The 19,576-nt window shown below is 39.9% G+C and overlaps 1 protein-coding gene across 1 annotated transcript in view; it reads left to right on the forward strand.

Annotated features, from left to right (window-relative positions):
* Window positions 1–4: 4 nt before the first annotated feature.
* The window catches only part of LOC138003860 (uncharacterized), a 20,555-nt gene continuing 983 nt past the window's right edge, over window positions 5–19,576 (forward strand). The window contains exons 1-7 of the mRNA XM_068850136.1: window positions 5–220; window positions 2,379–2,516; window positions 9,257–9,390; window positions 9,540–9,630; window positions 10,060–10,165; window positions 11,031–11,086; window positions 13,502–19,576. The exon at window positions 13,502–19,576 is cut by the window's right edge and continues 983 nt beyond it. Of these exons, the coding sequence (XP_068706237.1) occupies window positions 37–220; window positions 2,379–2,516; window positions 9,257–9,390; window positions 9,540–9,630; window positions 10,060–10,165; window positions 11,031–11,086; window positions 13,502–17,127 (4,335 nt within the window). The 5' untranslated portion in view covers window positions 5–36 and the 3' untranslated portion in view covers window positions 17,128–19,576. The remainder of the gene's footprint in view (window positions 221–2,378; window positions 2,517–9,256; window positions 9,391–9,539; window positions 9,631–10,059; window positions 10,166–11,030; window positions 11,087–13,501) is intronic.

The raw sequence follows: 19,576 nt of genomic DNA on the forward strand, positions 1-19,576 counted from the left end.
AAAGAGGTTGCTGTGCAAAGCCCGGGAAAAAAGAACATGGCGGACAACTCACAAGGTCACGCGAAAGTTCATCCCTTGGTGATATTTTACGACAGCGAAGCTGCTTACGGAAATGTTTTTAGTGGAGATATAATTGAAATTGCCGCTAAGTGCCATCCTGATGTAGTGAAAGGTTCTTTTCAGAGCTTGATAAACACAAAACAGCCGTTATGCGCGTTTGGTAAGTGAATTTTAAAACGTTGTTGACACGTAGGCGTCGAAAATTAACATTGTCAGCAAGTTTCTCTTTCACTTTACATGTAAGTAAATGATGGTAATTTGAGAGGAAGAAATCGTGTCTTCTCGCACTGAGAAAAAAGGCTACGGAGAGTTGATAAATTGTCAAAAGATCGAAAAATGAAACTTTTTGCTCTCATTTAGTGAAGGTATGCGCGGCATCACGTAGTACAAAACACATTATTATTTCGCTTTTTTTGCAATGTAACACCATTCTGCATTGAGCTAAAGCGGGCAACATAGTTTTTAAGATCTAAAAATAAAGAAAATGTTGTTCAAAATATTGAGCTAAGAAAGACAGAGCGCAATGCGTGTTTGTGATGTAGCGTTTCCGGCATGTAAGGGTACAATGTACAGCTCAAGATGTAAAGGAAAAGAAAGAAAATCGCACATACATTTTTGTCTCTTTCTATAACGATGTTTTCATTTCCGAAACCCATCATAAAATAGCATGAGGCCATCATGGTATAATGATGTTTTCGTACATGGAATTGGAAAAATGAAGAAATTCTTATTAATGATTAACGCAGATTGCAAAGTTACGCAATGGTCTAGCATTCAAGCATAAATTAACTATTCTCAATTGATGGTTCCTTCAAAAGTGAATTCATTCCCTGCTACTGATGCATTTTCCCCAAAAGAAAAACAAACATATCAAAGCAGAACTATTAAATATATCATACTGTTTTTTTTTCTGATAAAATGGAATTCTTAGCAATCACTTAATTTAAATTAACCCTTTCAGCCCCGATAGTGCCAAATGGCACTTATAGATTTTACTCATCAATGGAGAACCCCTCGGGGCTTAAAGGGTTAAGTAGTGAAACAGAGATCCAATATTGGGCCTCAACTACATTAATGAAAATTATCTGGTCTCTTACCAAACCTTAGCTTGTAGAAAATGTTTTTGCTTGGTTTCCCTTCTCCAAGTACAGGACATTGCTTTTTTTTTTAGTACAAAAATTGTGGAGAATTACAAAAATGAGTAGCTTGAATTATCTATATCTTTATTGTATTTTCAAGGTGTGGCTTAAAGTAGTTTATTCTAAGTAATATGGTGACTAAATGTGATAATATTGATCTTTCTTTTTCTAAAAGGGGTTTGATAGATTGATAGGGGGTCTCAAACCTCAAAGGGAAGTTGAGAAGGGTTCAAGTTATCGGGAGTACATGTAAGGAATTACATGTAAGCAGCAACCCTTTATGAAGATACAGGCACTGAAGTTAAATGTACCCTAAACCAATGAAACCTGAACTGGACTGACACGTTTGGTGTGATGCAAAAAAGTATAAGGATTACAGGGCTGCTTCAAAATACATGTAAATTTAATGTTTTGGACGGCAGTACACTGTGTGTTTTCATTTGCCACGTACTGACAGACGTGGTTCAAGTTATGGAGGGTAAAAATATATTGAGAATGACCTGAAGAGAAACGAAAATTACTGCGAGCCAGTGGGAGGTTTGAGTTACATGTATCAAGGGTTGAGTTGCAAAGGTTAAAATTGCAGTAAATGTATCATGGAAATCCAGGGAAAATCAATTTTGGGAGTTGACTGTATAATCCACTTTCATAAATGTCGACCTCCTTTACATTCTTTTGTATTTAATAATACAGTGTATGTTAATTAGACCTACGCTGTACTGCCCTCGTTTTGAAAAAAATATTCTTTTGAAGTTTGGTCCTCGTAGCGATGCTAGAAAGGCTTATTACCATTAAAACAGAAGATTATTATTTGGCCACCATTATGAAAGAGGTCTATATAGTTACATACACTAACTGATAAAGATTAGATAGAGTTTAAAAAGCATTTTAAAGGGAAAATTAATGATAAAATAATTACTGTTACATAACTTTTCAATTACCTTGTGTCATCATTGTCGAATGTGAAGAAATTGACGTAAGTGACATAAACTGTAATAATTTACAGAATGATATGTACATAGAAATAGGTATGCTTGAATTACAAGAATGCGACTAAATAAAGCTAAACAAGACAGTGTTCATGCAAAGAGTTTCCCACGAGTAGAGTCACGTCAATGATGACATAAGGTTGACAAATTGTATTGTATATTCATACCTTTACCATTATGCAATTTTCAGCAACAAAGGAATGTTCCATATCTGAAAATGACCTCAGAAATAAGCCATATTTCAAGGATGTGCTAAAGAAGTTTCTCTCTTGGATTGACAATATGGTTAAACAAGCAAAGAAGAGGCATGGAAAGCCGTATGTCCCAGGTACTTTGAATTGTTTAAACTGATGCAATGATGCATTGTCTTTGAATTAAAACTCCTGGTGTCAAGAAGCTTGACATACCCACATAAGTCTGGCACAGATACATACTTGTATTATTCAAATGGATGGTGCCAGTTGCATACCAGTCACACATGCAGTATAAAAGCATTAAAACTGCACAATGTACTTAACACATACATGTAGCACATCATAAATCATGAGAGAAATTCTGTTGTTTAAGATTTTTTTTTTATGTTGAGACAGTGATACCATTGTCGTAATGTCACTGTATTCTTAAACATGAAAGAGGTTCAACATTAATGGGCAAAGGTTTCGTAAGACATAAACAAGCAAAAATTAATGATACATGTAGGAAAGAACGATGTTTTTTTGACATCATGACACCATTTTTAGGATGAGACGAAAATGAAAAGATGAGGTTGCCCTTCGGGCAAGCTGTTACTTGAGGTTACTAGCCCGAAGGTCCCAGGAGCTAGCCCGAAATTGAATTGTTTATAAAGAATTATCAGATTTATTTAATTATGCAAAATACGTGAAGTAATGATACCAAGCATAGAATGTGATTTTCGTTTTAACTTCAACCTCAAATTAAACAATGTAACAGAACGACCAGTATTTACACCTGACCACTAGTTACAACTTACATCAAGATTAGTGGACGAGAATTCCAAATACGGTCATGTGATCTAATCTTGTGATGCAAAACATTGTCAATTGATTTCAATAGTTTGCCTAGTGTATTAACTATTCAAGCAATAGAGGACGTTTTCCGTGTTTCTATAGCCTCGTCTAAACACGAGGGGGGAGTTGGTAGAATTCGAGACAGTTAACTGTTTGCATAACTGTCAAGAATTCTCCCAACTTCCCCGAGTGTTTAGATGACACTATGGAAACACGGAAAAAAGTCCTCTATTGCTTTTATAAAATATTCTTCAAAGATAATTCGACAAATGAAGGAAACAAAAATAATGAAGGAAAATTCTTGATTGAAACAGATTCTCTTGATACACGCTCATATTTTCTACCAGCCAATCAAAACACGCGTCTGACAGCATACAACCAATCAAAATTCGTGATGTCACAGCCATGTTTCCATACTCTCATCTAAACACAGATATTGACCAATGAGAGTGTGTGTGCTATCCTAATTACATGTATTTTATTACAGACAGTTGAACAGTGAGCTATAGGAAATACATCCGTTCCTTGTTTGTACTGCTAACATGAACGAGGTTCTCGGAATGAACATCATCAACAAATTTGCTTCAATTAGTGTTATAAGAAAATTTCACAACTTTAAGATTCGTCCACATCGCCCTTAAAAGAAAATCACATTCAACAGCAAGTTAACACAGTAGCATTGTTTTATTTCTTTCTTCCTTGACAGAACTCTCTTCTAGGACCTGCGCTTCTGTCAAATGTCATGAAGTTGTGAAACGCTGCGGTCGGCTCGATTGCAATTTGCATATAAGTAACGCAGTTAACACACATGTATGAAAATTGTTTTGCTTTGTAAGACCAGAAAATTTTTATAAATCGCAAATGACTTTTTCAAAGTAACATTTTGTTCAAACATGGGCGAAATAGTACAGGAAAAATAATGTTCACATTTTACGGTGTTGACAGTCAAAAATATTATAAATTTACGGAAATCACAACACAGTAATTTTTGTGAATGTCATGAACGTTGCGATCGGTCAATTAAACTACCACTGTAATCTGAAGTCTGTCGGCATTCGATGGGGTACATGTAAATTCTCTTCAAAGCTCGTCAAGCTGACAAACTCTTCCAAAAGTGAGAAAAGTTTTAAATTACTCGAGTTGCATGTTTTTGTTTTTATTTTTTTATCGGATGATAATGGCGCTAGGTCTGCTAGCTTTTCTTTAAGCGAGTTTTTTCTTGTTTTTTTAATTTTACATGAAGTGGGCCTTTTTTGTTTTAATAATGAATTGGCAGCTTTAAAATAGAAACAAGAATCCAGATTTGGATTCTCCCAACAAAACATACCTAAATTTCCGAGAAAATCCACTGTGACTTGGCTAGAATTTAATTAGACTGATTGTCTTGCACTGCACGCTGTCAGTCGGCAAATATTGTCATTTCAAAAAATATTATTTTGGTCGCTTATGTATGCAGAAAAAGTCATGACGTTACTTACAGATGAAACTAAAATGTGGCGCAAAACGTTGTCATGCTATGATAGTTTGGCCTCATAATTATTAATGGCCGTATTTATACTAGAGGACGTCTAAGACAACTAGTATAAATACGGGAAATAAGGTGGACGCATTAAATGTCAGACGAATTAAACGACGCACATAGCAGACGTCTAATCCGTCAAGTATAAAGACCAGACGCACTAAACTGGGACACAGTTAGCAATGAAGTGCACACAGTCTCTTTGGTGATTAAATTTCGGCATCTTTTGAAGAAAATTGTGAATTTGATTTCTAGCCGTCGAAGTTATGTGCAACCCGTATTTATATTAGTCCCACTTACGGCCAGACGTTTAATGCGTCTGGACGTCTTAGATGTCCTCTAGTATAAATACGGCCATTTAATGTTATCATTTTCTCTCAGGAGCTTTCTGCCACACACCTTTTGGTATAAAAGATCAATTTATCATCAGAAAAGAGGAACCAATGGTGCTTGCCCATTGGGCAAGCTACGATAAGAAAACGCTAGCCTGACAAGTCATTCCACTAGCCCCAGGCTATCAGACAGCACTTTGGTCACGCCCTGCATTTTCAAGTTCAAATGCATTAAGATAAACTGTCAGAAAAACTCACTCAAGATTAACATACTGTACTTCTTGATTAAATATGCAATGTCATGCAAATACTTTTGCCTGAAATGAGTCTGACTGGACATTGTTAATTTTCTAATTAACGGCATTTCGTGCACCAAACAATTGGACTTATTCATGCACTTCAGAACAGAAAAATGTCTGTTAAGGTCTTTTGGGACAATACAGTGTTCGTTAATGAAGTGTTTGCCAATGGAAGAGGACTGTTTAGTGTGTTCAGCCATGCATTGGTGCAAGTGCCTGAGAGTATAGCCTACATATAGTCACATTGAAAGTTATAAAATTATTATTTATAATAAAGTGGTCCCTGTTGACAAGTAAAATCGTGTGGCGTTAGACATCTGGAGTAAAAATTAATCTACATGTACATGTGTAAGTCTCACTCTTAGGATTGGAAAGGGACATATGTCAGGCCTTCTGATAGGGTGCGATTAAAAAATGCAAATTGTGCGATTTTTTCAGGGCAGATTGTGCGATTAGAAAGGCCAATTATGCGATAAATAATGTAAATTACGCGATTTTTTTCTCAGCAATTTTAAGCTTGTTTTATACGGTTTCAGGTTAAGAAAAACACTTTTTTGCTGCCCTAAAGACATTTTGAACACAAAGGAACAGTAATTATGTGTCTCGATCGACATTAGTTAGGATAAATAAAAGTTGAAAAGTTGAAAGGACACAGCTAACATGCCAAATGAATGATCAAGGTGCTCGTCAACCACGAACTTCCGAAGATGGTCAATCACAATAGGGCCATACCCCCATTTATACGAGAGAAAATAAGCCGCGGCTTTCTCTGGCCGCGGCTTACAGAAGACTCGAATGTTCACCCCGTATAAATGGTACAAAATCTACGTTCACGTCTTTTTCAAGCCGCGGCTTTTGACCTGGGAATATATATTCGTATAAATAGTTCCTTTTGCGTATTTTGTACACCGTGGCCAGAGTAAGCCGCGGCTTATTTTCTCTCGTATAAAAGGCCCTAATATTGCACGACGAGAAAAACATCAGTCCATCGTCCACGTGGAGCGTACCTGTGAGGTACTTTCTTGCATGATTGTGAGCTGTCAGATCGGGCGGAATGTGGGAACTTCCTTCTTCGTCGAAGCAAAAGCGAGCGTTTTCACAACAAACTTATCCAAGAGTAAGTTTTTATCAGTTTTCAACGAAAGAAACTACATTTTGCCGAAAAACTTACAACTTCACTTATTTTTCACAAATCTCTTCTACAAGGGAAGGCAACTGTGTCATTTCAGTGGTGTGTATATAAGGGCGTGTTTGTGTTGCACCAATAGAAGGAGACTCGTACCAGGTCCCCGACATGAAAAATAAAGCCTTGAACTTCGAATGAATACAAAGTCGAAGGTGACAAAGGGTTTTTAGCGTTTTTCCAAGATAAATCATCTTAAAAATGGCGTATTTATGCAGGAATTTCTAAGAAACGTCTTGATTTATGTTTCATTTTATGAATTTATTGCGTCATTTTGTGAATTATGCGATTTTTCTTGAATTGTGCGATCGGATGCGATTTGAGGTCGATTGTGCGAAATCGCACCATCGCGTAATATCAGAAGGCCTGATATGTAGTTTTTGAGTGGCCCTACATCGCTATAATAGATGTTGTTAACCCATTTATCCCTGAAGCAACCCCATTAATGAGTAAAATCATCTGGTGTTAGACAGAGTAAAATAAATAGATTTAGCTAAGCCTAAAAGTGGAGCTTCCCGGTTATTTATTCTTACAATACGTTAACCCGGCTTGACCTGGCGATCCAATCCAAACCCATACCTGGTCAGCGGTCAACTAAAACAAAAAACAGCTGACTTTGATGAGCTCTAAAGTTGAGCCTGCGATATGGTCATGTGATACTGGTGACCAATGCCAAATTTTCTTGCACAGATAGGTTGCCATATTATTTTCTTACCAATGGTGCATTGTGCCAGTGCTTTCAGTACGTTTTGCAGTAGGTGGCTAGAGAAAGTAAAGTAGATGGCTGTGGAATCCAGAGTGCTGAAGGCGTGAGCCTCTAGGGGGGTCTGGGGGCATGTTCTCCCAGAAAATTTTGCAATCTACAAGCTTGGAAATGCCATTTCCAGCATTTTCCAAAAGGTGTTTCCCTCTAAGACAGAGGCAATGGAAATTAGGCAATAAAACGCTACAATTATAGTCATTTTTGAAAGAAATTGCTGGCTTATTAGCAGGTCTGCACCATTCCAGCGGATTAAGACGAAAATACTGCTCTATTTTCACGAAAGTAAGGGAAAAGAACTTCAAAAACATGCATTCATTTTGAACTTAAGTTCGTAGGGTAATAAAATTTAAATTTACGCAACGGTTCGTCCTTGAGTTTTCCAAACTTTCAGCCACTACTTGATCAGCAACTACCTTTTCCAGAGCTTTGCCATCCTCCCGCTCACTTCTCTTTAATATTGTATGATGACTCGGAAATAAATGTGCCTTTCTTTTGCTGGCCTGGAATTTTTTCCCCGGCATTTTTGTCGTCATGTTATTTTAACTAATGCTTGAAAATAATTATGAAAGTCAAGTAGACTAGTGCACGAATGATAAAACAACGCGAATATCAGTCCTGCAGTAGTCTACTTGACTTTCATAAATATTTTTAAATAAATTTTGACTGATCACGATCTTCTCTGATCCAACGCTGTGCAAGACTTATCGTCCACGGTTTCTGCAAAGATTTCAAAACCTCAACTTCGCTAATGCTCGAAGTAATGCGTGACATATTACAGTCGCATTAACTGCGCAGTAACTTTGCGCACAAACAATTAGCGCTAATGTCCTTAAATACATGAGAGGCAGAATGTCATGTAAATTGAGCACTGACCCCCAAATATATGTACGATACTCGATGTGTACACAGTGTATGCGGTTTTTGTTACATTATTTTGTTTGAATATGCAGACAATTTTTTCTTGAGAAGAGTACTCCATAATTTGGAGTTTAGTGAAGCAAGTACATTTGTAAGGCTATTTTATTTTTGCGGTAGAACGTGATTGAAAAACACCTACATGTACACAGCAAAAGTTTCAAAATTAATGGTCTATTGCCGGTAGCTGCTTCTATCGAAACCTCTGCACGTGCACGCTCAGCGGTAAGTCTCGCTCTCACAAGGGAAAGGGATAAAGGGGACATTGTTTTTGAGTGGACCTACATCGTAAATACATTACTGTTAAATGGGATGTAGTTTTTAACCCCTAAAAGTGGACCCCAGACTAAAATTTGCTAGGCAGAGTAAAATTTACTGTATACATATACGTGTGTAAGTCTCTTGGGAGGAAAATTATGGTTAGGCTCGATTACCAGCTGCTATTTCAGGAAATGAGCCAGCGCTCACTCCCGAAATCACGGCTGGACGCGTGAGGTGAGCCATTGTTAATCTCCGCCAATCAGAAACTCGCCTGCACAAATCGGTCCAGCATAAATTACATTTTTTGGTTGCGACGGTGTTCTTTGACCCGGCCTGTAAAACGAGGGGTCGATGAGGTCGACTTACAGCTGATTAGTGGCCCGAAGATTTTGTTGATGATTCGCCGGTTGAATTCAAACTCACATTGATCATTTAACCACAAACTCAAGCTCTCATCATCTGGAAACTTAGCACGTACGCTTTATGCATTGTTATGGAATTTCTGTTTTGTTAAATCAATGTTTTGGGATGTCTAATGGTACTTCCCTGCAAATATTAACTTTGCATAAATTATATACAAATTTACGTCAGGCGTCCAGCCGTCTCTTCTCGGGGAGGATACTCGAACTCGAGTGAGCGGCGGAAATCGAGCGTAAATTAAGGTTAACTGTGATAATCTTTTCTTTAGAAAATTGTTGCATTAGGTCAAAGAATCATAATAATAATAATAAATAATAATAATAATACAATATAATGCTTCTTTTTCAGTGTTGTGTGCTCACCATGGCTACCAATTTGACTTTTTAATTTTGTTAAGTAATATGGAAAGGTCTGGACTGCATCACTCCATTCTTACTCAGCACAACATCCATTTTGCTGATAGCTTGTTGTTCTGTTTTGAGGTTGGTATATACAGTAGCTTTTTTCTTGTAAATGTTCATGAAATTAGCAATTGCATCCCTTTCAAGCTCTGCACTCAGTGCATTTTGAGGACTGTCCAAGTAGGGAATAATTATTAAGGACTTCAGTGTTTTGTTGAAACCCTCTGTAGTTGAAAAGCCAAGGTGAAAATTTGCTGAGCAACACAAGACTGTCACTTGATGGACTGTTCAAGAGGTTTTTCCCAAGGAGAATTATTGAAGGTAATCACAACTTAACAGAGTATTAAAAATGTGGTAGGGTCTTTAGCACTATCCACTGGAAATCATTTGCATCCACTAACCAAGCATTTGTGATGTAACCAGTTTACACAGACTGCTTTGAACAGTGATTAACAGCACGTGCCGTCACTTCGGCCATGTTGGTGTACCTACATAAACAAAGGAATGGTGGCCATGTTGATTTACCAAACTAATCCTTACATGGAATTGCACTCTATTTTTATGCAAATACTTCCTTTTGTTTCAGTAATTCCAATAAAATTATGGCTTCTAGTCATGCGAGTGAAAATGCTCCATCAGAATGGGAACATTATTTTTTATCCCCCTTCCAAAAGACAATGGCACTGTAACTACTGAATTTTGATAACCTAAATCATTAAGGAGCATCTTCCTTTTCGTTGAATTTATCAGAAAGACACAGGGCCATGGGAGATGTTAAAGCAATGGTCGACATATTTGTCTACACTCCTCTCAAAGAATTGCTGCATTGCATGAAGTATTCATCAACCAAGGAAAGGTAAATGCCTTCATGATAAGAGTGTTCCACTAAAGAACGTCTTTGAAACTAACACTTACTAGATTGTATCTTTTACGTGGCATTGACAGTGGCAAGGAAAAAGGGAGGTCAGGCGTTGGGATGTCCAAGGGCTTCCTTCCCACCCCAAGACCAGGTACCAGTAACACTCCCATGGCTAGCAATCCCTTCAACCTAGCCATGAGCCCTTGTGCTGGGCATCCAGGCACCTGTCACAGTGACAAGCAGTGGAAGAAAGAGAAGGAAGGGGTTGGGGAGGCAAGATCTGCCATGAATACTGCATGCGACTGCTTGAACTAGATGAGCATATGCTTAGGCCAAGTAACACTGTTGGCTAAGGGGTGCAGGGAGGGTGTAGTGGTGAGAGGACTTGCCTCCCACCAATGTGTCCTGGGTTCGATTCCCAGACTTTGCATCATGTGTGGGTTGAGTTTGTTGGTTCTCTACTCTGCACGGAGAGTTTTTTCTCCAGATACTCCGGTTTTCCCCTCTTGTAAAAAAAACAACATTTCAAGACTTGTTTTGTGTTAATTGTTAATTTCAGTTTACATTGTTCCCAATTAGTGCTCCAACGACTAGACATTTAAATACATGTAACGTTCCTTTCCTTTCCTTTCCTTTCCTATCCTTTCCACTCACTGAAGAGAAATGGGCGGCCAATTGGCAGCAAGTTTTGTTAAATTGCATTTAACTGCACTAACCTATTGACAAGTAAAATCGTCTGACATTAGAGTAAAATCTATTAGTCTCACTCCTAGGAGTCAGTGGGTTAAAGATAACTAAAAACCCATACTGTACTTGTCCACAGGGGCATAAATTGTCTTACACTTTGACCTCTTTGCCTTAGGTTGGACTATTACCTTTCACAGGCTGGTTTCAAACAGCAACAGGCCATTTTGGAAGGTAAGCTCAGACTCTACTATATTGCAGTGAACATGTTACTTAATTCGTACCCCCCCCCCCCCCCCCCCTCCCCAATACACGTCGGGGAGAACCACCTTCATGATGCAACCCAAGCATTGCGTTCCTACCTTCACCTTTTGGCTTCCAAGCATGCAATTTTGTGTCCATTGCTCCCTCAACAATCCACTTAGCACCCAATGCATCCTTATCACACAAAGCACACAAACAGCGTCCAAGCCACACGTCAGTTTTACAAGTCTTACTGGGGCACCACCACCAGGTGTTCACAAACGTTCACCACTTTGGATTGAGGGTAAACAAATTTTACTAGGTGTTAATGTTTTTAGTGGTTGCTTTGATCTGAGCCAAATTTCAAGTCGTGTGACACCAGACACCACTCATTCCAACAGTGACCCATGCTATAATGCATGGCTCATAGTCTGTCCTAAAACACCAGGTTCCATTGTAGACAAAGTTCTTGTCATGTCTGTCGCATACTGCACAACCTTGGTAGTGGAATCTGCATTGAAGAACACAAGTGTTGCTGAGAATGTCATTCTAGGTGACATAAGTGACATGAAAAATGATGATGATTCTGTTCTTGAAGAAGCAGCTGACACTACTGCAAAACAACTTGCTGATGGATGGCTTACATGGGCAAAAACACAGCAGCCACCTCCTTCATCAACACTTCTATAGAACACTGGGCAGAAGCAACGTTACTTTGACTCTTGTGCACCAAAGCGATGGAAACTTTCAGTCCAAACGAAGTAAATGGAAGATTCTGGCCTCAGCTCATTACTTTTGTCCCCCTTCTGTGCTGACTTAACAGAATTTGATAGTCAAGGTCCCGAGTTTCCTCCAGTAGAAGAATTGAAGTGTTACCCTTACTCACCCCTTTACACTGATGCTATATTTCGGGCTTTGTAGATGGCCTGGAGTATTCTACTGTTGATGCAGATAAATTATTATGAAGCTATTTAGAGAACTTGTCTGTCAATATCCTACTGCATTTCTCCTCCCTGGGAGTCCACTCAGAACTGCAGTATTTCTAAAAATGGTCAAAACTGTTTAAAGAATACACGTACAAAGTTATTTAAATGTAAAATTACATTCCAAATAAGTTTGTCTGATTTTGTAACTGCTGACCGGTTGGCTCAATTGGTTGAGCATTGGACGTCCGTGCAGGAGGTTGTGGGAAAGGAAAGGAACTTTATTTAAGTGTCTAGTCGTTCTAGCGCCGGAGCGCTAATTGGAGACACTGTAAACTGAAATGAGCAATGAAAGTAAATCAAGTCAAATGTTGGTTTTTGAGGAGAGGGGAAACCGCAGTGCCCGGAGAAAACCTCTCGGTGCAGAGTGGAGAACCAACAAACTCAACCCACATATGACGCCGAGTCCGGGAATCGAACCTGGGCCACATTGGTGGGAGGCGAGTGCTCTCACCACTGTGCCATCCCTGCATCCCAAAACCTTCAGTCGGACCACCACTCAATTAGGAGAAAGTGCTCCCCATTTGCAGGGTAAGACATCTGCAAACAGTCGGGCTCTCTTGTCTTCTTGTATATGGACGCTAAAGCATATGCCTGTCTAACAACCCTTGAATGCTCATAACCCTGTGGGACGTAAAGAAACCCACACACTATTCGAAAAGACTAGGGCATGGAGTTCCCGGTGTTTTGGTCTGTCCTCTGTGTGAGAGGGTAAAATAATTAATGCTCAGAGATAAATCATTACCCACACCAAGCTACTTTGAAATCCGAAGGTAAAGAAAAATATATAGTGTGATACATGAGCTGAGGTGTTTGTTGTTGGTAGCTAGGTATGAATGTATGAATGATGGCTGAAGATGACTTTGGCTCAAACCCCCAATTTTGCTGTAACCCAGCTTACGAATTATCACGTAAATGTATAAGACTATCTTGTTCCTTTCTGCGCAGTTTATTTAGTGATCTACTCAAGGTCGGCTGAATAGATTTCAATGTTTGACAACAGGGGAACGTAACCCAACTTTGAAGAACCTCAACCGTAATTCATTACTTAACTCATTATTAAATTTTCGACCTCGGATATTGCGTTTCTTGCTTTCTGATTGCTCATTAGCTCATATACCGTATGACTTAATATGGAAACTGATTGCGTCAAGTTTTGCCAAGCTGGAAACTGATTGACTTTAATTTCCAAGTTTTCAGAATTTAATGAAAATTAGTCCATTCACTTCTTGGATATGCGACTGGTTATAGCCAACTCAGCGCTGCACGCCTTGTTGGCTATTTACCATCCTACATGTATATCCAACTCGCGCTCATGGGATAATTGTTAAACAAAATGCTGGGCCTATCTGAATGTCTAATTTTTTTTCTATCGAGACCTCGTTTAAGTTTCATTAACTTGGATCTTTTTTTTCTATCATAGAAAACTTTTGCCATCTGGATGCCTGCAGTAGGAATATGTCTGTGAAGAAACTGCTTAAGGAAGGGATTACCTACAACTCGTTAATAAGTATCTTTGAGGAGTGCTGTTCCTTTATGGACTTTTACGAGACAATGAAAACTTATGGAATAGAGCGCAAAGTTGCAAAGGTCATAGCCTTACATTTCAGTGGGAAAGGACTTGAAAACCAGGGTGCAAAGGCTTATTCGAAGCTCCATGGAGAAAAGTTAATTTCTTTTGACTCGGCACAGGAGACATCAGAAGGTCAGAGAGATGGTAGTCACCCCTTGCAAGGTGAACTCCCTGACAGAAAAGATGAACCAAAGGCAGATGGCAATCGCACTTCGAAGTGTCAACGCCCAGAAAGCAGACAAAAACCAAAGGTCTCTTCCGTCAAGAAGCAGCTGTATTCCAAGCCAATGGAGGAAGAGGTCAACGGAGATTGGGAGCATGAGCTAGCTATGGCTGAGCCTCGTACGAACTTCACTCTGAAGTGCACAACTGCAACGCCTTTAAGCCTTGGTGTGGATGACTTCTCATCTGCTCCGTTAAGACCGGGTGGGGAAAAGAATAGTCCAGAAGAGTCCAAGATTGCCCAATGCCACCCTGAGACAAATGGCAGTTGCACCATGGAGATGAATATCAAGAGACCACATACCCGACTTCAGGGTAGAGGAAGACGCTTTTCACCCAAATCACCTCTTGTCTCAAGTGATGCACGTAAAAGGGGCGGAAGTAGAAACAAACCGGTAGATGAACCAAAGCGAGAAGGCAGTATGAAAAGGGACGCTACGAGTTGCAAAAATGAAACCAAGGGTTTACCAGCAAAGTCAGTGGATGGGTCACAAGAACTATCAAGTTTAAAGGAAAAAGATCAGTCGTGTTGTGGAGCCTCTTTAACTGAACAAGAAATGTCAAACAACGTTGAGCGCAAGGGTTTAGCGTGCGATCAGATGCATCTCTCAGGAGAAGATTCTCAAGAGAAAATTGAAACAAAATCACCATTAGCGACTGCCAGTGTGGTTAAAAAATTTGCCAGTGTGATGATTGGAGACATTGCTATTGCAGTGCCTGTAGCAGATAGTGAAAAGGAACATGATCCCTCTGGAACTGCATCGAAGGAAAAGGGTTCAGTGAAAGGTAATCAAACTGAGGACAAAACTGATACGGATAGCAAAGAAGTAAACACATGGTCAACAAGCCAAGATTCATCTTCAGCTGCCGTGGAAATCCCTCAAGTTCAATTGCCTAAACCTGATCCTGGTGCTAGTTGTCTGCAGTCAGCATACACAGATTTGAAGACTCCTTTTCAAGACCAGAATGAAAAAGACTGTGTTGCTGAATACACGAATGCCTGCAAACTTGAGGCTGAGCCTGAAAAGCTGGTCGACAAGGACGATTCCTCCGTAAGGTCTCCGTGCGCAGTGAATCACATTGAATCCAGTTGTCAAAAAGTGAACGGGATTCATCAAACAACTACTGATATTATCGTGGAAGCCGTGAATAGTGAAAACTGCCACCCGTTTGCGGAGAACGTGTCAAGCGTTGTTGATCCAAGACAGGCAGACGAAGAAACCAACATTGACAAAGTTAGAGCTGATTGTGATTCCAGTGGCGTCACTCAGGATCCAGTGCCACCAGTGATAAATCCATCAAATGAGTCAATTGACGAAGGGACTGAAAGCGTTCACATTCCTTGGGATAAACTGCAACAATTGCCACATGCCCCTTCTCACGAAGATGTTTCAATGCTTGACAGGTTTGTGATGAGCGAGGGATTAGCTTGTCATGGTGTGCACACTGATGATATAGAGAACACGCGTCACGATATGCAGGCTGAACTGTCATCTGAAAGCAGTAGTAGCAGTGGTGAGTTCATGGATGGATTTTACCGTCACCCACCTTTAGGTGCCGAGCGCGGGTTTACTCCAGACCAAGTTCAACAGCAGCCACCGCCGCCGCCGAATCAGGTAGCTTGGGAAGGAAGCATCAGTGAGGGAGTCTATCCAACCCCTTCGATTCCGTCGTTCTCTTCTGTAGTAGGCTTAAGCTACCCTCAGGGAGCCTTTCAATCATATGGTTATCCATATGCAGGATATCATCAAGCACAGCAGCCCCTTCATCCTCTTAAGCCCTACTACTCGTCATTTGGTTATCCCAGGCAAATGCGGCATATTGCGGTGCAGCCCCAGCATCAAGTGCTTGTGTCGCCTTACCTGCAGAACAGAAATCAAATAGTGTTCACCAATACAGTTTCTCAAGTTACTGGATTTCCCACGACTGTGACACCGGCATCTCATATCCGACCACTAATGTACCAGGTCTGGCACGGGCCAGCGAATTATCCGTTCCCTACGGTGCCATTTTATGGAAATCAGTATGATCAGGTGCAGGAATGTACGCGTGGGATACTAAATGTTGGAAGCATACATCAGAGCATTGGAGCTCCTCAAGTCAACTCATCTGTTGAGTATCAAAACCCAGTATTGAACCCGAGTGGAACAGCAGGCTGTGACACGCGACCAGAACCTGGGTCAGAGTCGTTATCACGTGGTAGTCCATTTGAACCAATCACTGGGACTGTAAGTGGCAGTTCCTTTTACTCAGTTCATGCACTCTCTTCAGTCTTAGACAAGGAATCAACGGAAAACGATATTTTCGTTTCTGCGTTAGCAGACGACCAACTTTTTACTGAGCAAGAATTGAACCCAGTTGAAACACCAGGATGTGTCAATACTTGCGAAACAAGCCTTGTTCAGTTTTGTGACAAGGAGGTTTCTGGTAATAAAGGAGATGCGTTGAATACGACAGAAACTCCTTCAGACACCTCAAGTGAATTTTCCAGACATACTGTGCCGCCAGATGAAGTGGTCCATGTTCACAAGAAGATAACTATTTTGTCCCGTGAAGATAGAGCTATGAAAAGACGACTCTCGCCTGATGGAAGCAGTATGGAGGGCGTATGTGGAGATATCAGTTCTTGTCATAGTATTAAAGAGCCTTCGAAACAAGTTAGTGGAGAGTTAATGGAAAGAGACTTCGAAACCTGGACAGACGATACTTCCGTGAGAGGCTCAGGTCTACCTCCCAAACCACAGAGGATTAAGGGAATACAGAGGAGAAAAAACAAGAGCATTCAACATCGCGGGCAACCTACAGACAGTAAACCCTCAAACATGGTCAGCTCTGATCTTGCTAAAATCCCTGAATCTGTTGAATATAAAATTGGTAGTAACTCAAATGAACTTGTAGGTCAGAAAACGTCGGTGGCTCGTGATTTACAAAGTGCCAATCTCTTTGGGTGTAAAAGTGTTGCCTCAACTGAGATGCGCAGGCCATTGTGTACTTCGGACGGCAACGTGGAAACTAATGTGGCAAGCTCAAGTCGTCTTGTCGCTGACACTTCACCTCTGATGGGTGAGGGACGCCACGGACCTAGACGGCAAGAGAGCAGCTCTCAACGGCCTGGCAGAAAAAGAGTGTTTAACAACAAAGGTTGGAGTCCTTACTCTGGAAAAAAGCCTCAAAGAGATCTGTCCAAGCTTAAGGAGCAAAAATCAGCTAGAACAGATACGAATAATAATTCAGGAGTTATGCGCGTTCTCTGATCGTGGTTTTAGTCGCTTCTTTGTTATTTTTATTTTTTGATATCTTTTTCACCGCATTCAGAATCAATTTGAGAATTGCATAGAGTAGTTTTGTTACTTAAGACGTTTGCACTTTAGCGTTGACAGGTTAGGACAGAGAAAAGTTTCGTTGTGTTAGGCGTTTTCAAAATTGGACCGTTGTTAATTATTACAATAGTAATTAGTATCTCAATAGTGGCTACGAAATATCTGACACGCTGGAATGGAGGTAGTTGGAGTAGACGGATCGCAATAGTTGCCCTAGCTTATGGAGTTATTTTAATTTTAGTGTTGGAAATTAATCGATTTGACTTTCCAATACCATACAGTCACTCGAAACTGCACCTGAAATCAAAGATTTTTCATTGCTAAGATGAATTTTTTCACTCACAACTAATATACTTTTGCAAATGCTGTTGCCTCGACGTCATTTTTAGGCGGCCCACCTCTGTGCTAGTCAGTGGCATGGATCTTTTCTGCTGATTTTACGTCAGAAGTAGCTTAAAAGAACTTTTGCGTTGCACAGCTGGGCTGTTGGTTTAGATCACTCCTAGTTGTGGCGAAGAAGATAAGATAAATAAAAAGAATATTTGATGCTAAAATGCTGAAAATTGATTCTTTTTGTGAAAAGATTCATTTCATCAATGGAACATATCCGAGTTTTATGTTCAATTTAAACATTTACTTAGCCGTTTCGAGTATAACCAAGGGTGGTCTGGAGAAAATTAGTTCATTCATTCGACAGAAACCTAACATTTCGAGAATTTTGTACTTGGATACAATTTCGTAGAGGTTGAAGTAATTTGGAAATGACCAATTGTCTCGTTACTTTGACAAATGCAAAATTTGCAATTATTCTACTCTATAGATAACAATAAAATCTCGCAACAAAAGCACTCAATATATAATACAGACAGAATTTTTCGCATGCAGTTATTGAAATGCCATTAACGGCGAATTGCTTACTCAATAACAAAATACAGAGGGAAAACAGGTCGTCCAACATAGTTGAAACCGTAAAAACTTTTGAAAGCCTGTCGAATCAGGGTTAAATTGGTTTAAGCTTTCATTCAACATCGATTCAACTTTTCCTTTGTTCTCGAAAATGTTGAATAGTTTTGAATCCGTTTGAACACTGTTCAACAATTGTAAAACACACGCATGCTCACATCAGGCCATAATAGTCAACCTGGACGAGAGAGACTGGTTTCTAGTTGGTGTTGGTTCTTTTTTTGTTGGCGCAATGTTGGAACCATTTGAACGGCCTCTGCACAACTTTCTTTTTGCGTCCAACATTTGTTGAACGAATGTTATTCAAATGTTGAACCCGTTTAAACGGGCCTTAAAGTGCTACTATGACTTCTTTGGATTTCAAAGCTATATTAACTAAACACGAAGTGACCCAAGTTTTATGCCTTGATTTTGAAAAGACACTTGTCTATATTAACTGGAATTTCCCTATTTAATGGTCCGCCATTATTAATTTAAAAAGGTCAAGGAAAAAATTACGTCAAAGACTCACTATGTGTGTGTCACTGCATGGGAGTTTCGGGCTTCAGATTTTTAAACTTGTGTTTTGCCTATATAAAAAGCTGCGTTTACACGCTGAAATCTTCAGCTAGTGAGTAAATGGCGTCACGTTTCCTTGGATCCAACCCTCTGAGGTCCAGTCAGTCAATTTTTAATGTGAGTAATGGCGAACACTCAAAGTAAACAGCCTTTGGACAAAAATCAAAGCTCAAAATTTTGCCAGTCAGGTGTTAAGCAAACACACTTTCAAGAGAAAAAAAAGGATTTTTTTATCATAGCACTTTGACGTCCCACAGAATTATTCACGCACAAGTGTTCGAGACGGGACCGACGGTTACTGGTGCTTCGAGGCCGGGAAGCTCCCGCACGAAAGTCCAGTTACCAAGCCTGGGACCAGTTTCTCGAAAGTCCCGAAACTTTACGGGCCATTTTCGGGTGTCACAATTCCCTTTGTATCTCAAGAACGGAGAGAATTTAAGTCATCGAACTTCACAGTCATTTTTCTTTTTATTACCTTTAAAACATGTTTCAAGATAGACTTTCCAAAACGAGCGGTTGGCAGTTTCACAAATGGCTTTTCGGCCCCTGGTCTCTAGTCTTTCTCTCGACCTCGGAGCTCGTCTCTTTTGGGCCAACCCGTTCTCGCCCTTGAATTCACGATTATCCTGAATTGTTAATTATTTTGCTTTGTATTTACAATTCCGTGAATTTAGAAGACTGAAAGCTTGATATGGATTATGGGTAATGATCATATTTGTTTGAGAAGATAATCCAACCGTACGGACATAGGACGCCAACCTGGGAATGTTGATTGACACGTTAATAACCACTCGCTAGCTGCTCGGGGGCAATATTTTTAACAATATTTTGATGATGCTGAAATATCACTCGTCAACAAACA

This window comes from Montipora foliosa, chromosome 5, assembly GCF_036669935.1.
Source record: "Montipora foliosa isolate CH-2021 chromosome 5, ASM3666993v2, whole genome shotgun sequence".
Taxonomy (NCBI): domain Eukaryota; kingdom Metazoa; phylum Cnidaria; class Anthozoa; order Scleractinia; family Acroporidae; genus Montipora; species Montipora foliosa.